Genomic DNA, 22,301 nt, shown 5'->3' with positions numbered 1-22,301 from the left:
TAGTGTATTCACAGTAACCTGTCTTCCACCTATCTTACTGTAACCTTGCATATTTTCCTGCCCCACAACCTGTCACCAGACTCCTTGCCACTTTTTTTTCTTGGAATGTATAATGAATCTGCAGGGTTTTTGTTTTTTTTAAGAACTTTAGTAGATCACCAGTTTTTCTTTCAGCAGAGAATTTGGCTTCCCTCGGAATGCAATCATCCACTGTGTTATTTTTTTAAAGTGGAGAGTGAGGTTCGTTGGTAGAGCTGAGCCAAGAGAAGGCTTTTCCTGGGAGACGTGGAATTGGAACCTGGCTAGGCAAGTGACCCAGAATGGTGGCTGTGCCACTCTTGCTATGGGGCTTGGGGGGAGGCACCTCAGCAGCTGACTCAGTGCTTGGTTAGCAACTGTCTCTTCAAACAGGAAGCCTCTAATTGCAGGACCGGGAAAGGGGGTCGCTGTCTTTGTCGCCAGTGTTGTGTTGCTTCACTGGAAGAGTCTCCTTGCTTTGTGAAGAGTCCGTTTGTGTGCCTCTTGGTGTGATGGGCACACACATTTGTATGAGCCACTGTGCTTGTGTGTATCCGACACATTCAGAAAATCCCTTACTTGTGGTAAAGGACTTCCTGAATTGTACCAATTTAAATCTGAGGGGGGGTATGTGGCGATGTATTGGGTTGGATGCATTTCCCCCCTCATGTGAGGAAGTGTAGCCTTCTTTAAAAAAGAGTGTTTCTAGCTTCCGACCAGACAGCATGGAGCATGGCACTGCTTTTGCCCAGACCCTCCATGTTCTCTGCTTTGCCAACTTGCAGCAGGTGCCTCTAATCCTGCTGGCAGACGCTCCCTGTAGTTCTCTCTCTCGCTCTCCCTCTCCTGCTCCCTGTAGTGTGTGTTCTCTCTCTCTCTCTCTCTCTCTCTCTCTCTCTCTCTCTCACACACACACACACACACACTCACTCACTCACTCACTCTTAGGCTGATCCATAATCTACCCATGTCTCTTCCAACTGCTGTCTCTATGGAGCTCCATGTGTGAGAGAGAGGAATTGCTGTTTGGATTCTCCTGAATAGATAATGGAGGAATTAATTAATCCAACCCTGCTCAGAGGCAGTTTGCGGGGGGTGGGGGGTGGAGGTGCGGTGTACACATGTGATTTGCCTTTTCCCTGCTGTGGAGATGCTGCCCAGACAGACACACTCGCAGTTACTCTTGCATCATTCCCCTGGTGCCCTCGTTTGACTGGTTGCCAGCAGGATCTGGAGGTGGGTCTGGGTCCTAGAAAGCTCCCAACTCTCTCCATGTGTCTTGTTCTGACATGCATTCAAAGGCTGGAGCACAAAAGTTCATCTTGAAATTGGGCAGTGGCAGTGTGTTTGTGTGTGTGTGTGTGTGTGTGTGTGAGAGAGAGAGCACAGAATATGGTGTTCTCCACCTGCTTCCTGGGAGCAGAAGGCCAAAGGCATTATAAGCAGTTTTCTGTTAAGTGCGGGTCTGGGGACTCCACCTCTCATCAGCCCCAGCCAACATGGTTACTGGCCAAGGATGATGGGAGCTGTAGTCCCCAGTGGAGCTGAAAGGGGCCTCATAGGCTTCCTCATCCTTGTTCTTAAAGAAAAGTTTGGGTTTTGCTTTTGTTTTTTAAAAAAGGAGATACAGAGCAGGGCTTTTAAAAAAGTGACTAGACTTAGTCATGCCATGACTATCACCCACCTCCCCAAGCCCATGGTCTCCTACTCCCACAAAACTCTTTTCTGCCTCCTGCTGTTGCTGCTGACTATGGGGAGAGCCTTGTGAGGCGCGAGTGCCAGCTCCTTCCAGACAAGCAACATGCCGCTCCAGCTTGCCTCCTGCCCTGGAGGTTCAGGCGGGGAGGAGCAGGTGAGCTGGTACCTTTTGTTATGCTTGTGCTTCTCTGCAAGGCCGAGTCCTCACTCTTCTGACGCCCCCCCCCCTTTCCAATCTCACAAGGCGTGCAACTGGAGTGTGTTTCGCATGATTTTATTCCAACAGCAGTTCCTGGATGTTGCGCTTGTCTGGGCGTTCTCTCCCCCCACCACTGCGCCTCCTCCGAGCCACGGTGTATTCTGCATCGGGGTGCTTCGCAGGGGTAGGATAGTCAATGCGAAGCGAGCTCAGAGGCGGGAGGGCAGGACCCCCGAGGCATCTGGCGAGAAGAGAAAGAGGCAAAAGGTCAGGCCTGCTGGCTGGGGGCTGCCTCCCCTCTGCCCAGCATATTTCATCAGCGTGACCTGAGTTGCCCAATGGGTATGCAGAGGGCAGGGCTCGAAGCAAGGGATGTACATGCTGGCTGGCGGAGTAAGTCTTGCAGCTTCGGGAGCGGGGAGGAAGGAAAAAGAGAAGGATGCAGGAGCAAATGTTTCCATTCCTCAACAATAAAGCGGGGGCGGGGGGGGGAGAGACTGAGTGATCAGTTAGACAAGCACCAAACCCCCAACTCAACAAGCTTTTGTTAGTGCTGCAGGTGTTAGGTTGGCCCTCAGCCCCACCAGCTACCTCCTGGATTCCTAGCACTGCTGCCGCTTCAGTTTGTGTTCTTTGCTGCGTGCAGCAATTTCTAGTCTTGTTTTCCCCCGAACTTGCAATTTCTGCAGCTGTTGTGACCACTGTGTGCCACATTACTCCCTAAGGTGTTCTTCTCTTCCCCACCCCCACAAATGCAGTAACCAAGTATGTCCCAAAATGCCCCCTCCCCAAGCCAAAAGCATTTTAAACCCTTCTCAATCTTCCAGGGCTCTAAATCCTTCGTGCCTTCTGTGAGGGAGGGGATCCTGGCTTGCTGGCTCCTTCCTCTCTGTCAACCTCATAAACTCAAACCCCGATTCTGAGGCTCTTGTGGGGAGTTTTTGGATAGCTGCTCTATGCTTCCTTCCCAGGATCGAAAAGGACCCCATAGGTCCTGGCTGTGACCGCTTCTTAACCCTGGAGGCCAGCAGCAGTGCCTGTGTGTGCGCGCATGCACGTAAGGGCTAAAGGGCACATGTGTCACAGGAGACCTGTCACTTGACTGATCCACTACTTCTATTTCTACGTAAAAGCTGATGGGAAGGGGTGTCTGTTTTTATTTTTCTTAAGGAGCAGTGACGGGATGGGTGTCGCCCCCACTAAATCTAAAGTGGCCACAGTTGGTATTTGGCTTGTTTGGGTAGACATGAACAATGACCTATAGGACACCTTTGATGCCCCCACCTCCCCCAAGTCAGGCTAATAGTAACTTGTGAGAGAGAGAAAGAGGTAGAGGCGGAGAGATTTAGAGAAAGGCCCTGCCGCTCCTCCAAGCCACTGCTCTGCTGGGGAACCTTTTATAGCTGCTTGTAAACTGAAACACCCGGAGAACCAGCCACAGGTCGCTCGCATCTCAGGATTCCCTAAGTGAAATGGGAATCCAGCAAACGAGGAAGAGGTTAGTCCGTGTTGGCTGCCGGAGAAGCGGCGCATGCAGACTCCCCTGTGCCTGTTTCCGCACTGCAATCGGTGCTGGAAAGCTCTTACCCCCATTGGAGAGCGTGAGGAGTGTGGTCAAGCTGGAAACAAACGGAGGGAGAGGTGAGAATCCCCCACGGCGGGCTTTTCCCTCTCGCCCTCCCTCGAAGAGCTGGAGCTTTTGTGGAAGGCCCACCAGCAGCTTATCGGAAGCATCCTCCTTTCCTGAAAAGGCCTCCTGCTGCTGCCGCCAACTCACCCACGGGGAAGAAGCGGGGCAGCATCTCCTTGTAGATCTCATCGTCCTTCTCGAGGAAGACACAGATGATGAGCCTGTCAACCTGCCGGAGGAAGAGGAATTGGAGTGGGGAGTGAGAGCTGCACCTTTGCATTCTGTGCCATTTGCTCCTCCAGGACAGGGCTGGGAAGCCTGCCCCCCCCCCCAGTGTTGCTGGACTCCAGCTCCCATCGTCACTGACCATTGGTCAACCAGACCGGGGCTGATGGGAGTTGGAGTCTGTTGCTGCTCTGAGCTGCCTGCAGCTGGTGTGATCCACCATGCGTAACCATGCGTCTCTTCCTGCTTTGTCTTCCACGGCTGGGTATTTTTTAGCTTTCCTTCCATCTTACTCTTTGCTCTGTTCCTCCTCTGCCATTTATATTGGTGTTTTAGATAAATACCTTGGGTTTTTTTTTTAGTTCTTCAGAGCTGATGGTGCACACATCTACCTATTCACCCATCTCCAAAAATTATGTATTTAAAATTAGAAAACATTTGCACATGCCTGCCTGTTTTACTCAGGCTGCTTTTGTCTGGCCCTTGAGAATCGCCCTCAGGCTTCACCTTTCACTGGCCCGCCTTTCTGTCCTCAAGCGCTCTTGCTTGCTGGAATTGGGCCTGTGAAGTGCAATATTGCCTCTCACTTGCCTGGCTGGATGAGGAAGGTGGGGGTACATGTGTAGAATCATAGAATCGTAGAGTTGGAGGGGGACCACAAGGGTCATCTAGTCCAACCCCCCCTGCAATGCAGGAATCTTTTGCCCAACATGGGGGTTGAGCCCACTACCCTGAGATTAAGAGTCTACTGACTGAGGAAACCTCCTTTTTAATGTGGCTGGAATGTTGCATAGCCCTGCCATCATTGGCATGCAACACACCCACCCTCCCTCATTGGAAAGCATGTGGCCTTTGAGCTGAACCCACCCATGCCTTAAAGAGCAAGGGGGCTCTGAAACTGGATCAGGAGAGATGGTTAGACTGAGCTCTGCTCCCAAAGTCAAAACATGGAAGAAAGAATTCTGGGTCTCAAATGAGGAGGCACCTGCTAGTGCCCAAACCTGCTCCTCCACACCTTCCCCAGCCAGACAAATCTTCCTCCTCTTCCCTCACCTTCTCCTTATTCTCTTCTAGCCACTTGCGCAGCGTGTTGAGCACCACCTCAGCAGCAGCATCGTTCGGATAGCCTATTGAGAAAGGGAGAAGGAAGAGCTGTAATGCTGCGGAACAACCTCCATTCTATCTCTTGGGCTAGGGAAGGACGGTTTCCCCCTGCTCCCACTTTCCCATGCGATACTTACCAAACACACCTGTGGAAATGCAGGGAAAGGCCTGTAGGGAGAAAGGCTGTGCGTGAGAGAGATTCTGCATGCGCATGAGCACTCTTCTCTCTGGGTGCTTAATCTGCAGCAGTAAGGGTGCAGGAGCTCCATCCCACTCCCTGGTTCCAGGTGTGGAGCTGAAGGTTGAAGAGGGGCTTACAACCTGATGCACCTCACGACAGCAGTGGCTGGCAGTCAAAGACCTCCTTGCCTCCCATGTAAATTCGGCAGAAAGCCATAAAATAGGCCCAATGCATGGATGGTGAACCTGCAAGGGCCTGCCATTCCCAGCAGCGAAGAACAAGAGCTTATATATTCTAAAATAGCCTTTGTCAACCTGGTGGCCTCCAGAGGGTTTGGCCTACAACTCCCAGCCGCCCCAGCCAGCCTGGCCGTCCTACAGGGCTGCCCCATGTGCTGCAGATAAACCACAGAGCTGGAGGCTTCTGCTCTCTTCTGAAAGCTTGGGTTTATAAAAGGCTAACTCAATTTAACAGCGCTTGAATTCAATGATTTGATATTTCGATTGTGAGCCCCTGCTTTCTAATTGTATTACAAATATATATCTGTCATCATCATTTAGACCTGTGGTTAAACCTAATTAATTTAATTATCTGTCTTATCTATCAGCCATAATAGCGAAGCATTCAACTTGCGCGCTCCGGTGCAGTATCAGAAGAGCAGACGAAAGGGGGATGGTAGCTAGAAATATCTCTGCTGTTGTGAGCTCTCCTGGGACATTGAGCTGACCACTGGCAGGAGGCAGAAGACTTGCGGGTGATGGGTTTTTGTAAGGAGGGAAAGGAACAGTAGTCCAGCCGAGGGGAGCAGACACATTGAACTGGGCTGCAGGTCTGCACCTTCCGAAGAAATAAGCAGGCACCAGACATCTTGGCTGCATACACACCATACATTTAAAGCACCCTTGCAAAATTCCTGGGAACTGTAGTTTATTAAGGGTGCTGGGAATTGTATCTGTGAGGGGTAAACTACAGCTCCCATGATTCTTTGTGGGGTGGGTGTGCTTTAAATGTGTGTACACAGTCCTTGGATTTTTTCCTGTGACTTCCAATCCGATCAGATTTAATTTCAAAGTACCCTTGGTGAATGAAAGGGGAAATTACACTGTCAGCAGCTCTAGGAGAGTAGCTGTGCTTGGGGAAAGTGCTGGATGGCTTTGGTAGAGAAATACCCCCATTTTTAAAAGAAAGAAAGAAAGAATATCAAGAACTACCTGTGTAAATTCTTTCATCACTTACAGAGCAAGTCCCAGGGCTGAGCCATGCAGATTTGCACCAAGCCTTGCCACCTGCTCTATCAAACACCTTAAGCCTCTTCCCTGTCTGCTCACCACAGTCCGCAGCTTGTTCTCTACAGTTAATTTCAGGCTGTTCTTGTAGCAGTCGCTGAGTTCGGTCGCTTGCGCAGCACTGGGTTGCCCCTGGGCGATGGGTCCTACCGTGTGAATGACGACTGAGAAAAGAGAGAGAGACAGATGAGGGTCATCGGCCAAGAGCAGAGCCTAGCAGAGCCCCTCTTGCTCAGTTCCTTCCTCTGCAATTTGACTGAGAGATGCTTACAAGAACTGAGCTGCTGGACTTAATCAAGAGCGCATTGCTATTGCTCCTTCCAATTCTCTAAACTACCGAGGGACAAAACAAAGCATTTCTTCACATAGTGCACGGCTGAACGATGGAACTAGCTTCCACAAGAGGCAGGCAGTGACCGCCATCAACTTGGATGGTTTTAAAAGAAGATTAGACAAATTCTAATTGGAGGTCGGAGGCTGTAATGCTTTGGAGTACTAGTTGTTGGGAATCACAAGTGGGGAGAGTGCTGTTGTGCTCAAGTCCTTATTGTGCACTTCCCAGAGGCATCTGGATGGCTCTTCTGAGAACAAGATGCTGATGGGCCACTGGTCTGAGGTTTTTGCAAATTCTTATGGGTGGTGAGTCTCTGCCACTCCCAGCGGCGGAGTGTGTTCTCATGGTGCCTGGGGTGTGCGCCCACGCATGCCAGGGGAGCAGAGTGTGGGGCGTGGAGGACGAACGGAGCCTGACATGTGCCAGCACAGGCGTGCCACCAGAGCGATACCAGCCCCAATCCACTTTAAAAGGCTGCAATGATCCCTCAGGAGGCTGGGATCAAAGGGCACATGACTATTGCATCTTTCTCATGTCACCCTCCCAGAGCCGCTGATCAGATACCAGCCTCACAAAGCAGTGCAGGGCTGGTTTGGAGACGGCGTCATGAGTAGCACACACACACACACATGAAAAATGCGCCCGGGGCAATTGCCCTGGCAGTCCCCTTCCATGCTATGCCCCTGGGCACTGCAGATATTTCTAGACTACAACTCCCATCATTCTACCCAGTAGTCCTGCTGTTCAGGACTGATGGGTGTTGAGAGTCCAGCAACTTCTGGAGAGAACCACATTACTTCTCTAAAACAAGCTTACTGCAAGCCTATTCCTTCTGAAGAATAAAGATTATTTCTCAAGTATCCCTTAGGCACTTAGATAAATTATTAAGTGACAATTACTTATTTTCCTTTATTTGCTTTATACATACATACAGCCCTTTGGCTACATTTAGGCTCCCTGGGTAGTTCTGAAGTTATTACTCAGGCTTAAAGCAGCAGTATATGGAACGTTCTCATTTTTTTTATATAAAAAGTAAAACACGCAGTTAGTAATGCCCTCACTGAGTAGCAACATATTCTTTAATGTTCTCTTTTATTATAGTGAGGTTAGACACTTCTACAAGAACATATACTCTGCATGATTCATGTTAGCATTTTTATATCACTTACACTCCTGACTTTTTTTTTTTTTTTGCCTTTACGAAATAAATGAACAGCAGCCCCTGAGAATAACCAAGACCTCATTTCAAATATGACAAACGGGGGACCCGTCTGCAGTGACCCCACTTTCATGGATCTGTCTCCCAAAAGAGGCTCAGGCAACCTCATTGCTGCAACCTTCAAATAAGCATTAAAGACTTGCCTGTTTCAAACAGCCTTTTCTTGATATCGTTTTGCTGCTATTAACTGAAGTGGTGCTGAATTATTTTATTTGTTTTAATTTTCTTGGACTGAAACTGGATGTTACTATTTATTGGTCTCATTGTCTTGCTGCTATTTTACTGTTGCCGAATCTTATTGCTGCCTTTTATTCTGCAGATATCTACATAGCTATATATAGATACATTTCTCATTTGTGCTGCTCTTTTACTCGGTATTATAATCCTATATCTGCACGACGGGAACTGCCTGGTGAAGGTTGGTCCCATAAGAGGGTATAAACGTATTTTAAATAAATATCCTCATGGCTTGGACATCTTCAGAAGCACCCCTACCCCAGCCCCACATCTCAAGAGTTGCCAAAGGCTTTTAGCTATCTGCATTTTTAAAATTCATTGTCTATTTATTAGGCATATTTATAGCCCACCCCTGCATCATAATCTGTCCCAGGGCAGAGCAGAATATACAAATGCATGAACTACTAACCCCCCACCCCACCCCAAAAAACCTTGTAAGTGGGCATAATAATAAAGCAGCTAACATGAATTACACTTGTATTTACAAATAAAGATACATTAAAACTACAAAAGCAACTTGAAACACTACAGAGTGGGTTACTCGCTCTCAAGCAGGGATGCTTTAGCCAGCAGGTCTTCACGAGTCACCAGAACGATAGAAGTGTCTGTGTCAGAGGTGCTCCCAGGTGAGGCCATCCCAGAAGCAGGGGCCACCACACAGCAGCCTCTTTCCTCAATCTACGCACACAGCATGTTTGCTGCCAGTAGGAATGCAGAGGAGAGAAGTCTCTGAAGGTCTTGGGACACAGGGCTTGGGTTGGTATTGGGAGGGGTGTGGGTGTTGAGTCCCAAGCCGGCGCCTTGCATTTGGCACAAAGCTTCTGCCAAGCTCCCAGTGGTGTAAGGATACCCCTACCGCATATTCCTGCCTCTGCCGCTGCGGTGGCACCTACTACGCATCCGGAATAGAACAGAATCATAGAGTTGGAAGGGACCCTGAGGATCATTGAGTCCAACTCCCTGCAATGCAGAAATATGTAGCTGTCCCAAATGGGGATTGAACCTGCAACCTTGGCATTATCAGCACCACGCTCTAACCAACTGAGCTATCCAGCTGAGGACATTCAGCCAGTCTTATGGTAAGTATCCAATTGGGCCCCTGGTGTCCCTGTTCACGCACCCATTCCCCACTCTAAAATCTGCTAGTGATCCCTGGGTGAGAGCGGAACCCCAAAGAGTGATGATGTTTGCAGCAAAACATACCAATGTTTTAACAAGGCGCCAGTCGCCAAGGCAAATGCGGAGGTAAACGAGGGACAGAGACAGAAGGTGAGCTGGACCCAATGAATTAGTTTCTGAATGGAGTGGGGTGAGTCAAAGCTCAGCCAACAGCTGGGTTTAGTTAAATAAAGGAGGAAGTGTGCAAATATTAAAATACCAGGCCCAGGAGGAGGCAGTGGTGAATTTGTAGAGGGTAGTGAAGGGAGCAGGAAGATGAGTGGAGCGAGGAGGTCTGGGGGCTCGGGTCTGCCGAGGATACCAGAGGCCTCCTTCCTCTTCGCTTTCAGCTGAATCAAGTTGTTCTGCCTGCAACATAAAATTCAGGATCCAAGCGTACAAATCAGGAAGAGTAGCTATGGTCAGCAGGGGGTGCTGTTGAGCCAGCAATCATTGCCCACTAAGGTTGGAAGACTGCTTTTCGTCTTTGGATGTGTGTGTGTGTGTGTGTGTGTGTGTGTGTGTGTGTTTGAGAGAGAGAGAGATTTATGTGAGGTAGGACTTCATCTGAGCCTGCCCTTGCCCTGCTATGAGTGTCCAGTGTTTGAGCTCATGGAGAAGGAGGCATTTTGTAGAGAGGAGTGTGCAAGCACTGGAAGGTAATCTTCCAACGCATGCTAGAACCGTGCCTTCATCATGCTCCCTCCGATTTTGCTTTGTTTTGCAGGGATCAGCACAGCCAGGCATCTGTCAAGCCCACTGCCAACCAGCAGAGAACCCCTGGGCCCTGCTGCTCCTCACTGCCTGCTTGTTGCTATCTTCTCCAAGCCAGCAATAAGAGAAAGCACAGCTGCCGCCCCTGACAGACCCCTGAGCGCCCCTCCACCACCTGTTCACATCCCCTTGCCTGCTCTCTTCTTCCAGCCACGCATGAGAAGTGGACTCCTATTGCCCTGCAGATGTCGCTGGACTCCAGCTGCCATCGCCCCTGACCATTGGTCAAGCTGGCTGAGGCTGATGGGAGTGCAAAAACAGCTGGAGGTGATCAGGTTGGAGGAGGCAAGGCCTCCACAAAAATGTATTTTGCCCAGGGACTCCACCACAAACAAGCAGCCACTTGTGAATTACTACTACTACTACTATTACTACCACTATTACTACTAGTACTACTGCTACTACTACTACTACTACTAATATTTATAGCCCTTCAAACAGACAGGACTTCTTCAAGTGGAAGGTTGTCCTACGTAAAGTAGCATACGTGGGGGCACCCCACCACTGGATAACTACAAAAAACTATTCAGGGTCTACTTAGCCTCTTTTATGAGGGATATATTTACAATTTGCTTTCCATACAAATTCTCAAAAGTGTTGTCCAATTTAAAGGGCAATGATAATGCACAATGCACAGGAACACACATACAGGCACCGACACCCAGCTCCATTAAAATCAGTTCAAATGATTAAAACAAATAAGCAATTCAATTTTGCAGATTAAAAAGCTTTCTCCTTAAAGGACGGTTGACCTCACAACCGCCACCACCTGCCCTGCTGCGGTAGTAAAGTCTCAGTGGCGTCAGCCGGCACAGAGGTGTGTGTGTATATGTAAAAAAACACTGCATTTTAACAAATCAAAATGATTACACGTGCTATCAATTAGTAAGCATTAAATTCTGATAAAATTAAAACAGAATTTGCCACAAAACCCCCACAAAAAACAGATGGAGTGCCAGCACACTTGTCAATCAGCCACCAGGAGGCGGGAGCAAGTTGACTTCTTAGGGTGAAACTGGTGCAGGACATGACATGACCAGAGCTCCCAGTGCTTTCACTGTTTTCCCTTCCTGAGCAGCCATGAGTGGGGCAGGGGCAACTTGGATCCCTTGCACCAGTTTCCCAGTCTTAATTGCCCACATACGCCCCAGTTGGGGGAAACAGGTCTGTGCCTCGTAACAAACTTTGCCCTTGCTGAGCAACTTGGTAGAATCTTGCCTGCTGCCATGCGCTGGTTGGACGCAGAGGAATGGAAGGAGGAACCAGCTGGGGATCCTCCAAGGGAAGAAGGCTCAGAGCCCATGGATTGGAGGTGGTATGTTGATGAGTGGTCAGAGGGAGAAGACAGGGAAGAGGAGGTGTTGGAAGCTGAAGAGGTAACAGGGCTTAGTGAGCTGGGGGAGTCTGTGGCAGAGAGAAGTCCAGAATCAGAGGAAGAAGCTGAAGCAGGGGAGGAGGGAGGTGAAGAGACAGAGATGAGTCTGGCTAAAGAGTCACAGGTGTCTCCCCCTTCTGCTGCAACAAGTGTCCCTGTCCGCTGGTTTCCCAAAACCAGAAGAGGAATGAAAAGGGCAGAGGAGAGGTTGGCTTCACACAGGCGCAGTCTCCAATTGTTTGGAAAAAGTCTTGCAGAGGAGGGGACTTGGACGGCTGTGGTGAGGCAGGGGCTTTCAGTCTTGGCAACTGATCCATGGGACAAGACCCACCGGGGATGAGCTACTGTGCTCATTAGGCCTGACACTCCGCCAAGGCTGCACAGATCGTATTCTTGCTAATAAAGAGTTAACGCCAACTTTCTCGGTTCCTAACCAGAAGTTATATTTTGAGGCCTCCTGTCTCTGTTGGATCAGAGATTGGATAAGATTGGAAGATACGGACCTGCTAGACCTGGAAGGCTTCAACAACAGGTTCGGTTGGCATGCCTATCTATGGCTAGATAAAGAAAAGGTACATAAAGGTTTTTAACGCCAACTTTCAGGGTATGATTTATTGTTGGCTTGCTTCTGTCACCTGCACATTTCCCCCTGCTAAATTTTGGTAGTGAAGCCACAGAATTGATCTTGTGAGGTGATCTGGTCTGCCCCCCCCTTTCTGCAGAAAGTCCAGATCCACAGCACCCCCACAGGTGACTGACTGGCCTCTGCTTAAGGGTCTTCACCCGCTGTTCTGGGCCATTGCTACCACTGTTTAACTACTCTTGCCATCCAGAACTTTCTCTTAACCTTGAACACCCATCTGCCCTTCTGTCACTTAAGCCCTTGAAAACTAGTCCTGTCCTCTGAGGCAGCAGCAGAGAATGAGCCTTTGCCCTCTTCTGCAGGGCTACCGTGCAGTGATTTGAAGAGTGCTATCCAGATAAGGGGAAATGGGTCCCCAAGAGAGCATATCCACCACTGCTGAAGAAAGCAATGGATTCAAGCCTTAGAGGGGCAAAGGATTCACAGCGGCAGGACTGGGGAAGGAACTTCAGTCACAGGGTGTTGCTGTCAAAATGTTGTTGGGCTCCAACTCCCATCAGGCTCAATCAGAATGGGAAGATGGGAGATGTAGTCCAACATCTCGAGGGCACAGCGTTGGCTCTGATTTGTTTGTTGTATTTCTCAGCTGCTTTTCTTACAGAGGTAACTCAAAGCAATTTATGTCAAAACCAATGGAAAACAACAATAATAAAAAAACACCAAAAATTCAAACGAAAAACACTGTTATTTTTTTTAAAAAATGACAATAATGACCCAGTACCCACTAATGGAACAACAGCTGGTCCTAAGCCAAAGAAAAAAGGAAGGAAAAGCACAGTCCTGGGATGCTGTCCTTTCCTCGGGCTCCTCTTTGCCTGAGCAAGAGGAGGTTCTGCGTCCTCTCTGGGGAAATGCAATCAAAATGCAAATCTCCCACTGACACACCAGCATTGCCCCTGATAATAAAGACAAATTGCCCGTGCAGACTCCATGGAGATGCCGGCGATAAATCAGCTTCTCTGGTAACCTGCTTTGAGGGACATCAGCTCAACCCCCACCCTGGGGCCACTGGGTGTCTGCGGCCCTCCTCACCCCACATGCCAAGCATGAATGGTCATTTCCCCCTGTAGGTCCGGCCCTATCATTGGGTAGAGTGGGGTTACCTCAGGCAGGAAAACAGGAGAGGGAACCAAAGGCAGTTTAGTCCAGCATCCTGTTTTCGACACCAGCCTCAGACAGGAGCTTCCAGAAAGCCCAAAAGACAGGCAGGGGGAGATGTCTTCCAAAAGACTGTTGGGCTTTTGGAAACTGGTGCTGTGCTGTTTTTATTGCTTCTGTGCCTTAACATATTTAATATATGTATATAGTTTTAATTCTAGCAATTGTTTAATTGATTTTTAATTATAGCTTTTTCTAAAAATAGCAGTTTTGTTTTTTAAAATCTGTAAGCCACCTGGAGTCCCATCAGGGGAAAAGGAGGAGTATAAATAGATTTATAATGATGTACAACAACAACAACAACAACAACAACAACAACTGCATCATCTGAGATTCACAAGGGCAGTGTTCCTGGAGCTGAAGGTTCCATTAGTTAGTGTGGTTAGAAAGTAGGGCTATCACCTCATCAAAGAAATCTCAGTTCACCCAGCCCATCGTTCCCCAATTGGTAGTTGGCAGACCCCAGGGGGTCTGCAAAACCCACCCAGAGGGTCTGTGGCACATACCCGTTAACTGTCCGAGACATCCCATATTGGGGGGTTGTGCTCTCACACAGATCAGGTGACTAACACAGGAGCACAGCCCGGAAGACGCACATCCCAGCTTTGCGCTGGGGCACATTGAAAGGTTCACATAACAAAAACTACCACAAAGTTATCAACATTTTCAAAAGTAGGGGGTCCATGGATCGGCTTTTGAAAAGGGGGCCCACAGCTAATTGGGAACCACTGACCATCGCACACAGACAAATTCAGGTTGCACAATGAAAGCTGATTTAGAGATCTTGAGGAGCAAAGACTGGAAAGTGATGGGGAAGTGTGCCTTGACGCAACCCAACCCAACCCATCAGGATGAGTGCTCAAGTAGCAGGATTCCTGGAAGTGACCGCAGGGTTTTTTAGAAAAAGCAAGCTTAATGGGTAGGGGAAAGAAAGAGCAAGGCTAGGGGATGGAAGGGAAGAAGAGAGAGGCAAAGGGGGAGAGCAGAGACAGCTTTTCTCTGCTGACGGAAAGTCCTCTTCCAACGCAGCACAGAAACCAAATGACCTTTCTCATGGTTCCCTGACTCTGCTTTAAGCCAAGGCAAGACAAGAGGCCTGCTGCTTCCACCCAGGCCCCACGTTGCCAATGTGGCATATTGGCTAGTGGCCTCTCTCCCTGGGTGGATACGCAGGAGCAGCAGCAGTGTGATGAGTTAAAAGCAACCTGGGTGAATTTTGGCTGGTCCAGGACACCCATCAGAGTAAAAAGGTGGGCTGGATTTTTTTTTTTTTAATATATTTTTATTAAAGATTTCTTAGTTTACAAAAATACGTGCATCATCTCTTTTTTCAAATTGCGTTTTCTACTGATCAGTTTCATTTGTTGTGAGACATCAGTGTTATATACAGTGTTAGGTTAGGAAGAAAAGAGGGGGAAAGGGGGAAGGGGAATGGTGAGTAGGGTGGGGTCGGGTGGCAATGCTTCTATTCTTCTACTTAGTATATGTGTGGCGTTTTGTGTCAGCGTCACTTGTGTGGGTTCTCCTACTATTCGCTTGTTATATTTCCGTGGTGGTGAGAGAGGTTGGGGGTGGCCTAGGGGGTGGTTGGTTGTCTTTGGTTCACTGTAGTGAGATTTGCTTTCATGTGTGAGTGGGGCGTGTGTTCTTGGATCAGGTTAGCCAGATTGATTTGTATGCTGTCAGCAGATTCTTGTTGTCTTGTTGGGCTGCGTATGTGATAAAGGGGAACCATACCTGGTTGAAGGTGTTTCTTCTGTTTGTCCCTTTGTCTGTTTCAGTTTATTGGTTAGTTTTTCTAATAAGTCTGTTTTGGGGTGAAAATTTTTGAAGGTCTTGCTAGGGACTGGTTCTGGGCATCAGTATGGAGTGAACCACTATCTGCAAATTGCAGCAAATAACTGTGCCCTGATTGTCTAGGTGCTTCCACACTATTTCAAAGATCTGCAAGACTTGCTGCCCAGGCATTATTTTCCTATGGGAAGTTGCTTGTAAAAAGCTCCCCCACCCCGCTTCTTCCAGTTATGGGAGCAGGTCCAGGTCGCAGCAATGCAGACGCCAAAAAGGAAGGCAGGGAAGGAGCTAGTGAGTATAATATGGGAGGGAAGTGAGAGCGGGATCAAGCTCTGGGATTAAGTGGGAAATTAGGGCCTCCTGGGGGGGTGGGGTCAGGGAACATTTAATTAACACTGGAAATCTCCTTTGCTGAAGGAACTCATAAGCAAATGTTATATAACCATCTCAGCCATGACACGAGTCCCCAACGCGGAACCCATGGGCACCAGTGTGCCTGCCAGCACTTCTTATGATGTCCACCAAAGATAGCAGTAAACAGCCTCTCAAAAATCTACAATCCACAAAGGGCCACTTGCTCATCTTGCTCAGTTCCTGCCTGCCCTGGGCAGCCTCTCCTACACTGAACACACACATACCTGCCCATATTTCATGGGATGCCAGGATTTGATACCCACCCATTCTGAACAGAGGAGAGGTGCAAAGAGCTTCTGCCTGTGAGTAGTGGGTTATATTTTTTTCTTCACATCGATGGGAGGCTGACGGGGTGGGGTGGGGTCACGCCAGTACTATTTTGCGGCCTTGGCTCTGTTTCTGCTTTTTCACATGTGGCAGCCATTTTGTGTCACACCATTTCTCTGGCTCCCACTCCATAGCAGGAATTTCGCATTATGCCACGCACCCCACAGCAGCTGCTCTGAAATAGGCACCACCGAAAATGTGCCCACTGACCCCAGAAGCTTGGAGGCCCCCTGAATATTAAGCACTCGTGTGGAATCTCAGTTTTAATTCCACTTCCACTGCTCTTGTCACGACCGCCACAGTGAGTAGCCATGGCTGTTAGCGTGGACGTATTTTGTACAGATAACGTTGGACTCGACGACCTCTCCGTTCTTTTCAGCACGGTATTTATTCTCCCCTCGAGAGAACGTGACTTCGAGGCAGCCCCCAAATGGAGAGAGAGAAATGTTCAGAATGACGCCCTCGACTATGCTTATTGCCCTTGGAGAACTATGATTTAAGGAAGGAAGGAAGGAAATCCCAATTAAAAAATCTCTCATGTTGATCTGCCTTTTGCGAGCGAATCGATTTAATCACACAGATTGCTGTTGCCAACAACGCGGCGCTGCCTTCCACAGAAGAGCACAAGATGGAAGCAAAAACAAAAGAGAAAAAGAAATTGCTGTCTTGCAGGGAGAGAGGGAGAAAGGGAGAAAAGAAATTCGCAGCCAAAATGTTAGTCAGAGGCGGGCACCCAGCCTGGCGTGAAATTCAATTACTAGGCAGGTAGGTGGAAATACAAGGGCCCCCAGGAAGGCAGAAATGCAGCTACGAAACAGATCTAGCAGCGAGTTAAAATTAACCCTCTTAATGCTTCAGACGGAGAAGGCCCCTGCCTCAGTATCCAAAAAATAGACAAGATTTAGGGAGCAAAATTGGGGCTTACTTCATCCCCACTGTGTTTTCAGTCCCAGGGTTTAGCCAAGAAACATGCCAAGTAAGAATAAATGACAGCCCCTCTGAGTGAGTGCGGAGTGCGAATTCCTCATCCCACAGAATAAGCAGAGAGAAAGCGGGGAGAGAAAGTCTCCATCCATCCTGGGACTAGGGAAATGATACAACAGTGCTTTCCTCACTTCCTTGAGTGTGGTGGCAGCAGCTGGTGCTTGCTGGGAATGGTTGGGAGGACAGAAGGAAGCCCAGGCAGTAGGTGAAGCCAGAGATGCTGGAAGCCAGAGCCAACCAACTCGAATTTTGTCCCCATCCTCCTCCTCCTCCTCCTCCTCCCCCTCCTCCTCCCTGCTGAGTTCTATAAGGGGCAAAACTGAGATGCAGGAGGAGGAAGGTGGCAGTCAGGGCCATGCGCTGTACTGGCTGTAAGAAAAAGGGCAGGCAGGCAGGCAGGCAGGCAGGGGTGGCTGGGGTCAGGCCAAGGTCTAGTCTCCCACTGCAAGAGCAATAAGAAATTCCAGGGGCAGCACTTTCCTATCAGCTTTTGGTTTTCTTTGGTTGAGATGGTACTGGAGACCTATATGGCGTATTTCTAATGTTTGCTTTGTTTACAAAGGTACACTTACAACAGGGATGGTGAACCTCTGGCCCTCCAGATGTTGCGGCACTGCAACTCCCACCCTTCCTCACTCCTGGCCACACTGCCTGAGGCTCATGGGAGTTGGGAATCCTGCTATACCTGGAGGGTCACAAGTTCCCCATCCCTGACACAGAATACACACACATGCGCGTGCACAAGCCCTCCTTAGTTGACGTGTGTGGGGAAGTGTCCGACCTCCCCCAGGCTCTGATGGGCACCTCATTGAAAAGCACAGAGATTCCCATCTCTCTAGCAACCTCAAGCTCCAATCAGCCAGTGATTCCGGGGTATTTAACCAACAATGCGTCTAACAAAAGTCAAAAGTGGCAATGCTACAAATTAGATGAAACTGCCTCTGAGCACACGCAGAGTGCATCTCCCTCAGCCGTATTCAAGTGTTCATCTTCTAGGTTAGAGCAACATGCAAGGGGGGAAAAGTCGCTGTGAGGAGTCGGAGAGTGACTGCCCGCAGCAGGGAGCCTGCTCTACCCGGAATTTTAAAAAGCAGGATTCTAAAACTTGCAGGGAGCCTTTGGGAGCAGAGAAGGGTCCCCACAGCAGACCTGTGAAAAGTGGGATGTAAACGGGTATATATTCAACTCCTCCCCCTCCCATGTGTTGCTTTAACTCAGGAAATGCCTGAATGTAAGTACAGTGGTACCTCTAGTTGCAGACTTAATCCGTTTCAGGGTGCTGTTCGCACCCCGAAAAGTCCGGAACTAGAGCGCCTCTTCTGCAAATGTGCGCGGCACGATCGAGCGCTTCTGTGTGTGCGTAAAGTGCGCAGATCGCTTCTGCACATACGTGGACAGCGAACCCGGAAGTAAACACTTCCAGGTTTGCTGCGTTCGTAAGCTGAAAGTCCATAACAAGAGCGGAACGCAACACAAGGTATGACTGTAGAGACTCCTCACACATTGGTAGCTTTATCCTCCATGAATTTGCCTTTCCTTTAAAGCCTTGCACAGCTTGCAGGAATAAAGGCGGCAGTCATGCCCTGGGTTACAGTCACTTCAGTTTGCGATTTTTTTTGGATTACGGACTGCCGAAACCCTGAAGTACCAGAATGGGTTACTTCCGGGTTTTGGTGGTCGTGCATGTGTAGAAGTGCTAAATCGCACTTTGCACATGTGCAGAAGCGTTGAATAGCAACCCACACATGCGCAAACGCGGGTTGCAAACGCTGCGGGTTGCAAACGTGCATCCCACATGGATCATGTTTGCAACCCGAGTGTCCACTGTAGTTTAACTATGCACTGTGTGAAGGACTTAATTGTCTGTCCCCAATCTTCCAACCTTCAGCTGTGTTGGGGGGCCTCCAACTTTCAATATTTTGTGAGGAGAAAAAGCTCCTCCCTAGCCACTTCCTCCAGACCTCTGGTCTTCAGAGGGTGGGTCACATAACCTACAACTGGGTCACAGCTTAATCTAAGGTAAGTTGCAATAGCAACACTACCACCAGATAAATGTATGGTAAAAAATTTAATGAATTAAGAAATGTGTCCCAAATGCATGCTTGATTCTAGATGTGAAAAAGTTGAAGACTACAGGTCTAGACTAACATGCAGATGGGAACTTAAGTATCCAAGAGAGTTTCACATTTGTCAGAAAGTTGTAATGTAGTTCTTGGCAGTATAAATGCATCAAAATGCTTTAAAAAAAATGTTTAAAAAAGTAAGTAGGACTAGTGGAAAGTGCCCAGTGTTGCCCACTAATTCTAACGCCCTTCCAAAACATGCATATGTGTCAAGTAGATAAAAACCACTGGATCCAATTGAGTACAAAAGAGTGACTGAAATGCATTGTGACAAATCTGAGTTATCGTCTTCTAAATATGTTAACTACAAGAAGGGACAGTTAGCCCAAGAGAACAGGGGGCAATCCTGAAGGCCACCGGGATAGTTTAAAGCAACAACAACAACCTCACCCAAAGTTTGTGTTTATGTTGCTACTACATGGCAAAGCTGAGCCGCCCGACTGCTCTCTGTCCGGGTGATTTATGGCTGCCAGGCTGGCCATTATCACTGCTCCGTGTCCGATTTTCTCGCGGGCTGTCGATAGTGGACGCGCCTCCATCCCTGCCCTCTGCTGGATGATTTAGAGGCAGCTGGCATTTGCCGTTAAAGAGGTGGTTTCTCTATTAGCGCCAGGCGGGGGGAGGAATCGACTCCTGTGGATGTGATTTACCGAGGGACCGGGCCCTGGCATCCTGCAGCTCTTATTGACGCCTGCCCCGTGCCGTCCGTCTCCTGTGACAGCCCAATCAATAGCGCTTTGCATTTGCTGTCTGAGTCTATAATATTGGCATGATAAACGGCAGCCCCTGAACACACAGTTTGGCTATGCCTGTGAGCTAGGCCCCATAAGGGGCGGAAGTGGCAGGCTGGGTGTCCCCATTGCTTCAGTCCACGCCAGGGGTAGGGGCTCCACCAACCTGTGGCTGGTCTGCTCCTCCAGAGGTCACTTTGGTCACACCTTGTGAAGGAAGAGGTTGACATTTGCCAGAGCCTGGCAGGGTTGGCACCAGAAAGTATGACAGAGGGCCCCTCCAGACGTCCTTTTTATTTTGCATTCATGATGATTTGTGCCCATGATGGTATCAGGGCGGTCATACACAATCAAGGAATCATCAGGATGTCTCTCCAAACTGGAAATCACTACTCAGGTGGTGACTGCTTCAGGATTGTACCCAAACTGCTAAATAGAAGGCTTGCGAACCCTGAGGTTGACGGAAATACAAATTTCCCTCCCTCCCTGCCTCTCTAGCTAAGTGGGCAGACACACCTGTATGAAACAGCCCCTTGTGGACTGCGTGGCCATAGGATGGGGAGTTTTGTAGGTGGGGGCCAAGTTCATTTTGCCTGGGAAAATGAAAGAGTTTAAGCTCACCCCAGAGGGTTGCAGGATGAGTTGGATAGGTGGCAATTGTTAAAAAAAAAACAATCCAAACACCTTTCAGGAATCTGAAATTCTGATCACTGGACAAGAGGGACTTGAAACCATCAAAGAAACATTACTGTTGCCACATCCATACCATATATTTAAAGCACATTTATGCCATTTTGACAGTCATGGTTCCCCCACCGCAAAGAATCCTGCGAACTGTAGCCCTAGCACAGCTACAATTTCCAGCACCCTTGCCAAACTATAATCCCCAAGATTCTCTGGGGGAAACCATGCGCTTTAAATGTATGGTGTGGATGTGGATTCCTTTCCTTTCCCCTGCTTTCTTCCAACTCCGCAACCCCCTCAGTAACTCCCCATCCTATGGCCACTCAGTCCACAAGGGGCTGTTTCACACAGGTGTGTGCGCCCACTTAAGTAAGTAGCTAGAGAGGCAGGGAGGGAGGGAAATTTGTATTTCCGTCAACCTCAGGGTTCGCAAGCCTTCTATTTAGCAGTTCTGGTACAATCCTGAAGCAGTCACCACCTGAGGAGTGATTTCCAGTTTGGAGAGACATCCTGATGATTCCCCCCTCTAGCCCCCAGCCCCTCAGTATCGCTCTTTCCCTTGCCCACAAGGCAGCCGCGGCGACTTCTTGAAGCTACTGTTGGAGGAAACTGCCTGTGCTGAATACTAACCACCTGCTTAGGATGTGACTTGAATACCACATCTGGAGGGGAGGGCAGGGGAGACGGACGTGTGCCAGGCACACTCTCCCCGAGCTCAGCATTCCTGGCACGCCCCACATGGGCCCAGCTGTTGAGGCAGAGAGACCCCCATGGTGGTGGGGAGCAAAGTTCTTGCCCCTCCAAGAGCAGCAGCAATTCACTCCAATATTCAGTCTGGGTGGGACAGGTAAAATATCCTTTACCAATGTTTGAAAAACCCCAAAGCTGCTGATTTAGAGCCCGCTTGCAAACGCAATAATAAAGAATCCACTTGTGATCTACCAGTGGTTCAGTGCTCGGACGCCATTCTGGAAATGGTCTAGTATAATTCTACCACAAATACGCTGATATTGCGTCAACAACCTATTGCAGAATACGCCTGCCAAAAAACCCACCCATCTGGAGGGGCCCCGAGGCTCTCGTAAGGGACAAGATGGTGGTAGTTTCTTTTCATTCACATATGTAGAGAGAGGATGGATCTTACTTTAATAGTAAAAGACATGGCTAACTTAGGTTCATTAGTTTCAATGGGTCTGCTCTCAGCAGAACTTAGATGGATTCGACTTTCTGAACGGAAAAATGAGAAGCTTAAGAGACTTGAAAACCATTATCAATCCTTACTGATTGCCTCCCAGTGAGTTTAGAGAATGGGGGTGATATTTGGATAGAGAACTTCTCATCTCGTCTTCTCTGCAAAAGGACTTTCTACTTGCCAAAGCATGAAGTGCAGTCTGGACAGCAGAGAAGAGACCAAAGGAAGAGGGAAAGGTGCCTGCCCTCCCTCCTTAGGGAGAAGAGAAATGGCTACTTCGTGGCTCACGGCAGATGGTATTTACAGCAGTATTTAATCAATTTAGAAATCAGGCAAACATGAAGTAAGCCCAGCCACTGTCATTCATTCATCTGGGATCTGCTGTTTCTCCAACAAGCTAAGCCATTCTCTGTTTCCTCACTTAGCGATTGATGAGCTAAGAGCTGTATTTATGAGCCTTTGATTAATATGCCACTGCCTCATTCACTTAATTCTTTTTTAAAAAGATTATTAAGAAGGGCTGGTTTTGAGCAGAGGAATTTTTTAAAAGGAGAGATTGCGCGAAGGCTTGCCTCTTATAATTTGTTGAAACTGGAACAGCTAGTGTAAATAAGAGACAGAATTTGGGTGCAATTGTCATTGCTCAATGGGAGAGCACCTGCTATGGATGAAGAAGGCACCAAGTTCAGTACCCAATATCTCCAGACAGGACTGGGAATGTCCCCCGGAGAGCAGCTGCTGCTTCATGTAGTCAATGCTGAACTAAATGGACCAATGGTTTGACTTGGCACGTTGGTATTTCTTTTTGCTTGC

The 22,301-nt window shown here is 48.7% G+C and overlaps 1 protein-coding gene across 7 annotated transcripts in view; it reads right to left on the bottom strand.

The window, feature by feature from the left end:
* MACROD1 (mono-ADP ribosylhydrolase 1) overlaps positions 1-22,301 on the bottom strand; it is a 413,075-nt gene that overhangs the window by 94,558 nt on the left and 296,216 nt on the right. For 2 of the 7 annotated variants that reach the window (XM_083418814.1, XM_083418816.1), the window contains 6 exons: positions 6,384-6,505; positions 5,012-5,042; positions 4,824-4,897; positions 3,693-3,774; positions 3,503-3,534; positions 1,975-2,156 (listed from right to left, as the gene is read on the bottom strand). In XM_083418814.1, coding sequence (XP_083274940.1) covers positions 3,530-3,534; positions 3,693-3,774; positions 4,824-4,897; positions 5,012-5,042; positions 6,384-6,505 — 314 coding nt within the window. In that variant the 3' untranslated portion in view covers positions 1,975-2,156; positions 3,503-3,529. Of the gene's footprint in view, positions 1-1,974; positions 2,157-3,502; positions 3,535-3,692; positions 3,775-4,823; positions 4,898-5,011; positions 5,043-6,383; positions 6,506-22,301 lie in introns of those variants that run through there. The other 5 variants (XM_083418813.1, XM_083418815.1, XR_014506168.1 and 2 more) reach the window with 4 other exon arrangements.

Source organism: Podarcis tiliguerta, assembly GCF_965153285.1.
Source record: "Podarcis tiliguerta genome assembly, chromosome: 16".
In the NCBI taxonomy this organism is placed as follows: Eukaryota; Metazoa; Chordata; class Lepidosauria; order Squamata; family Lacertidae; genus Podarcis; species Podarcis tiliguerta.
Note: the sequence above shows the minus strand (reverse complement) of the source record. Positions and strands in the feature narration are given on the sequence as shown.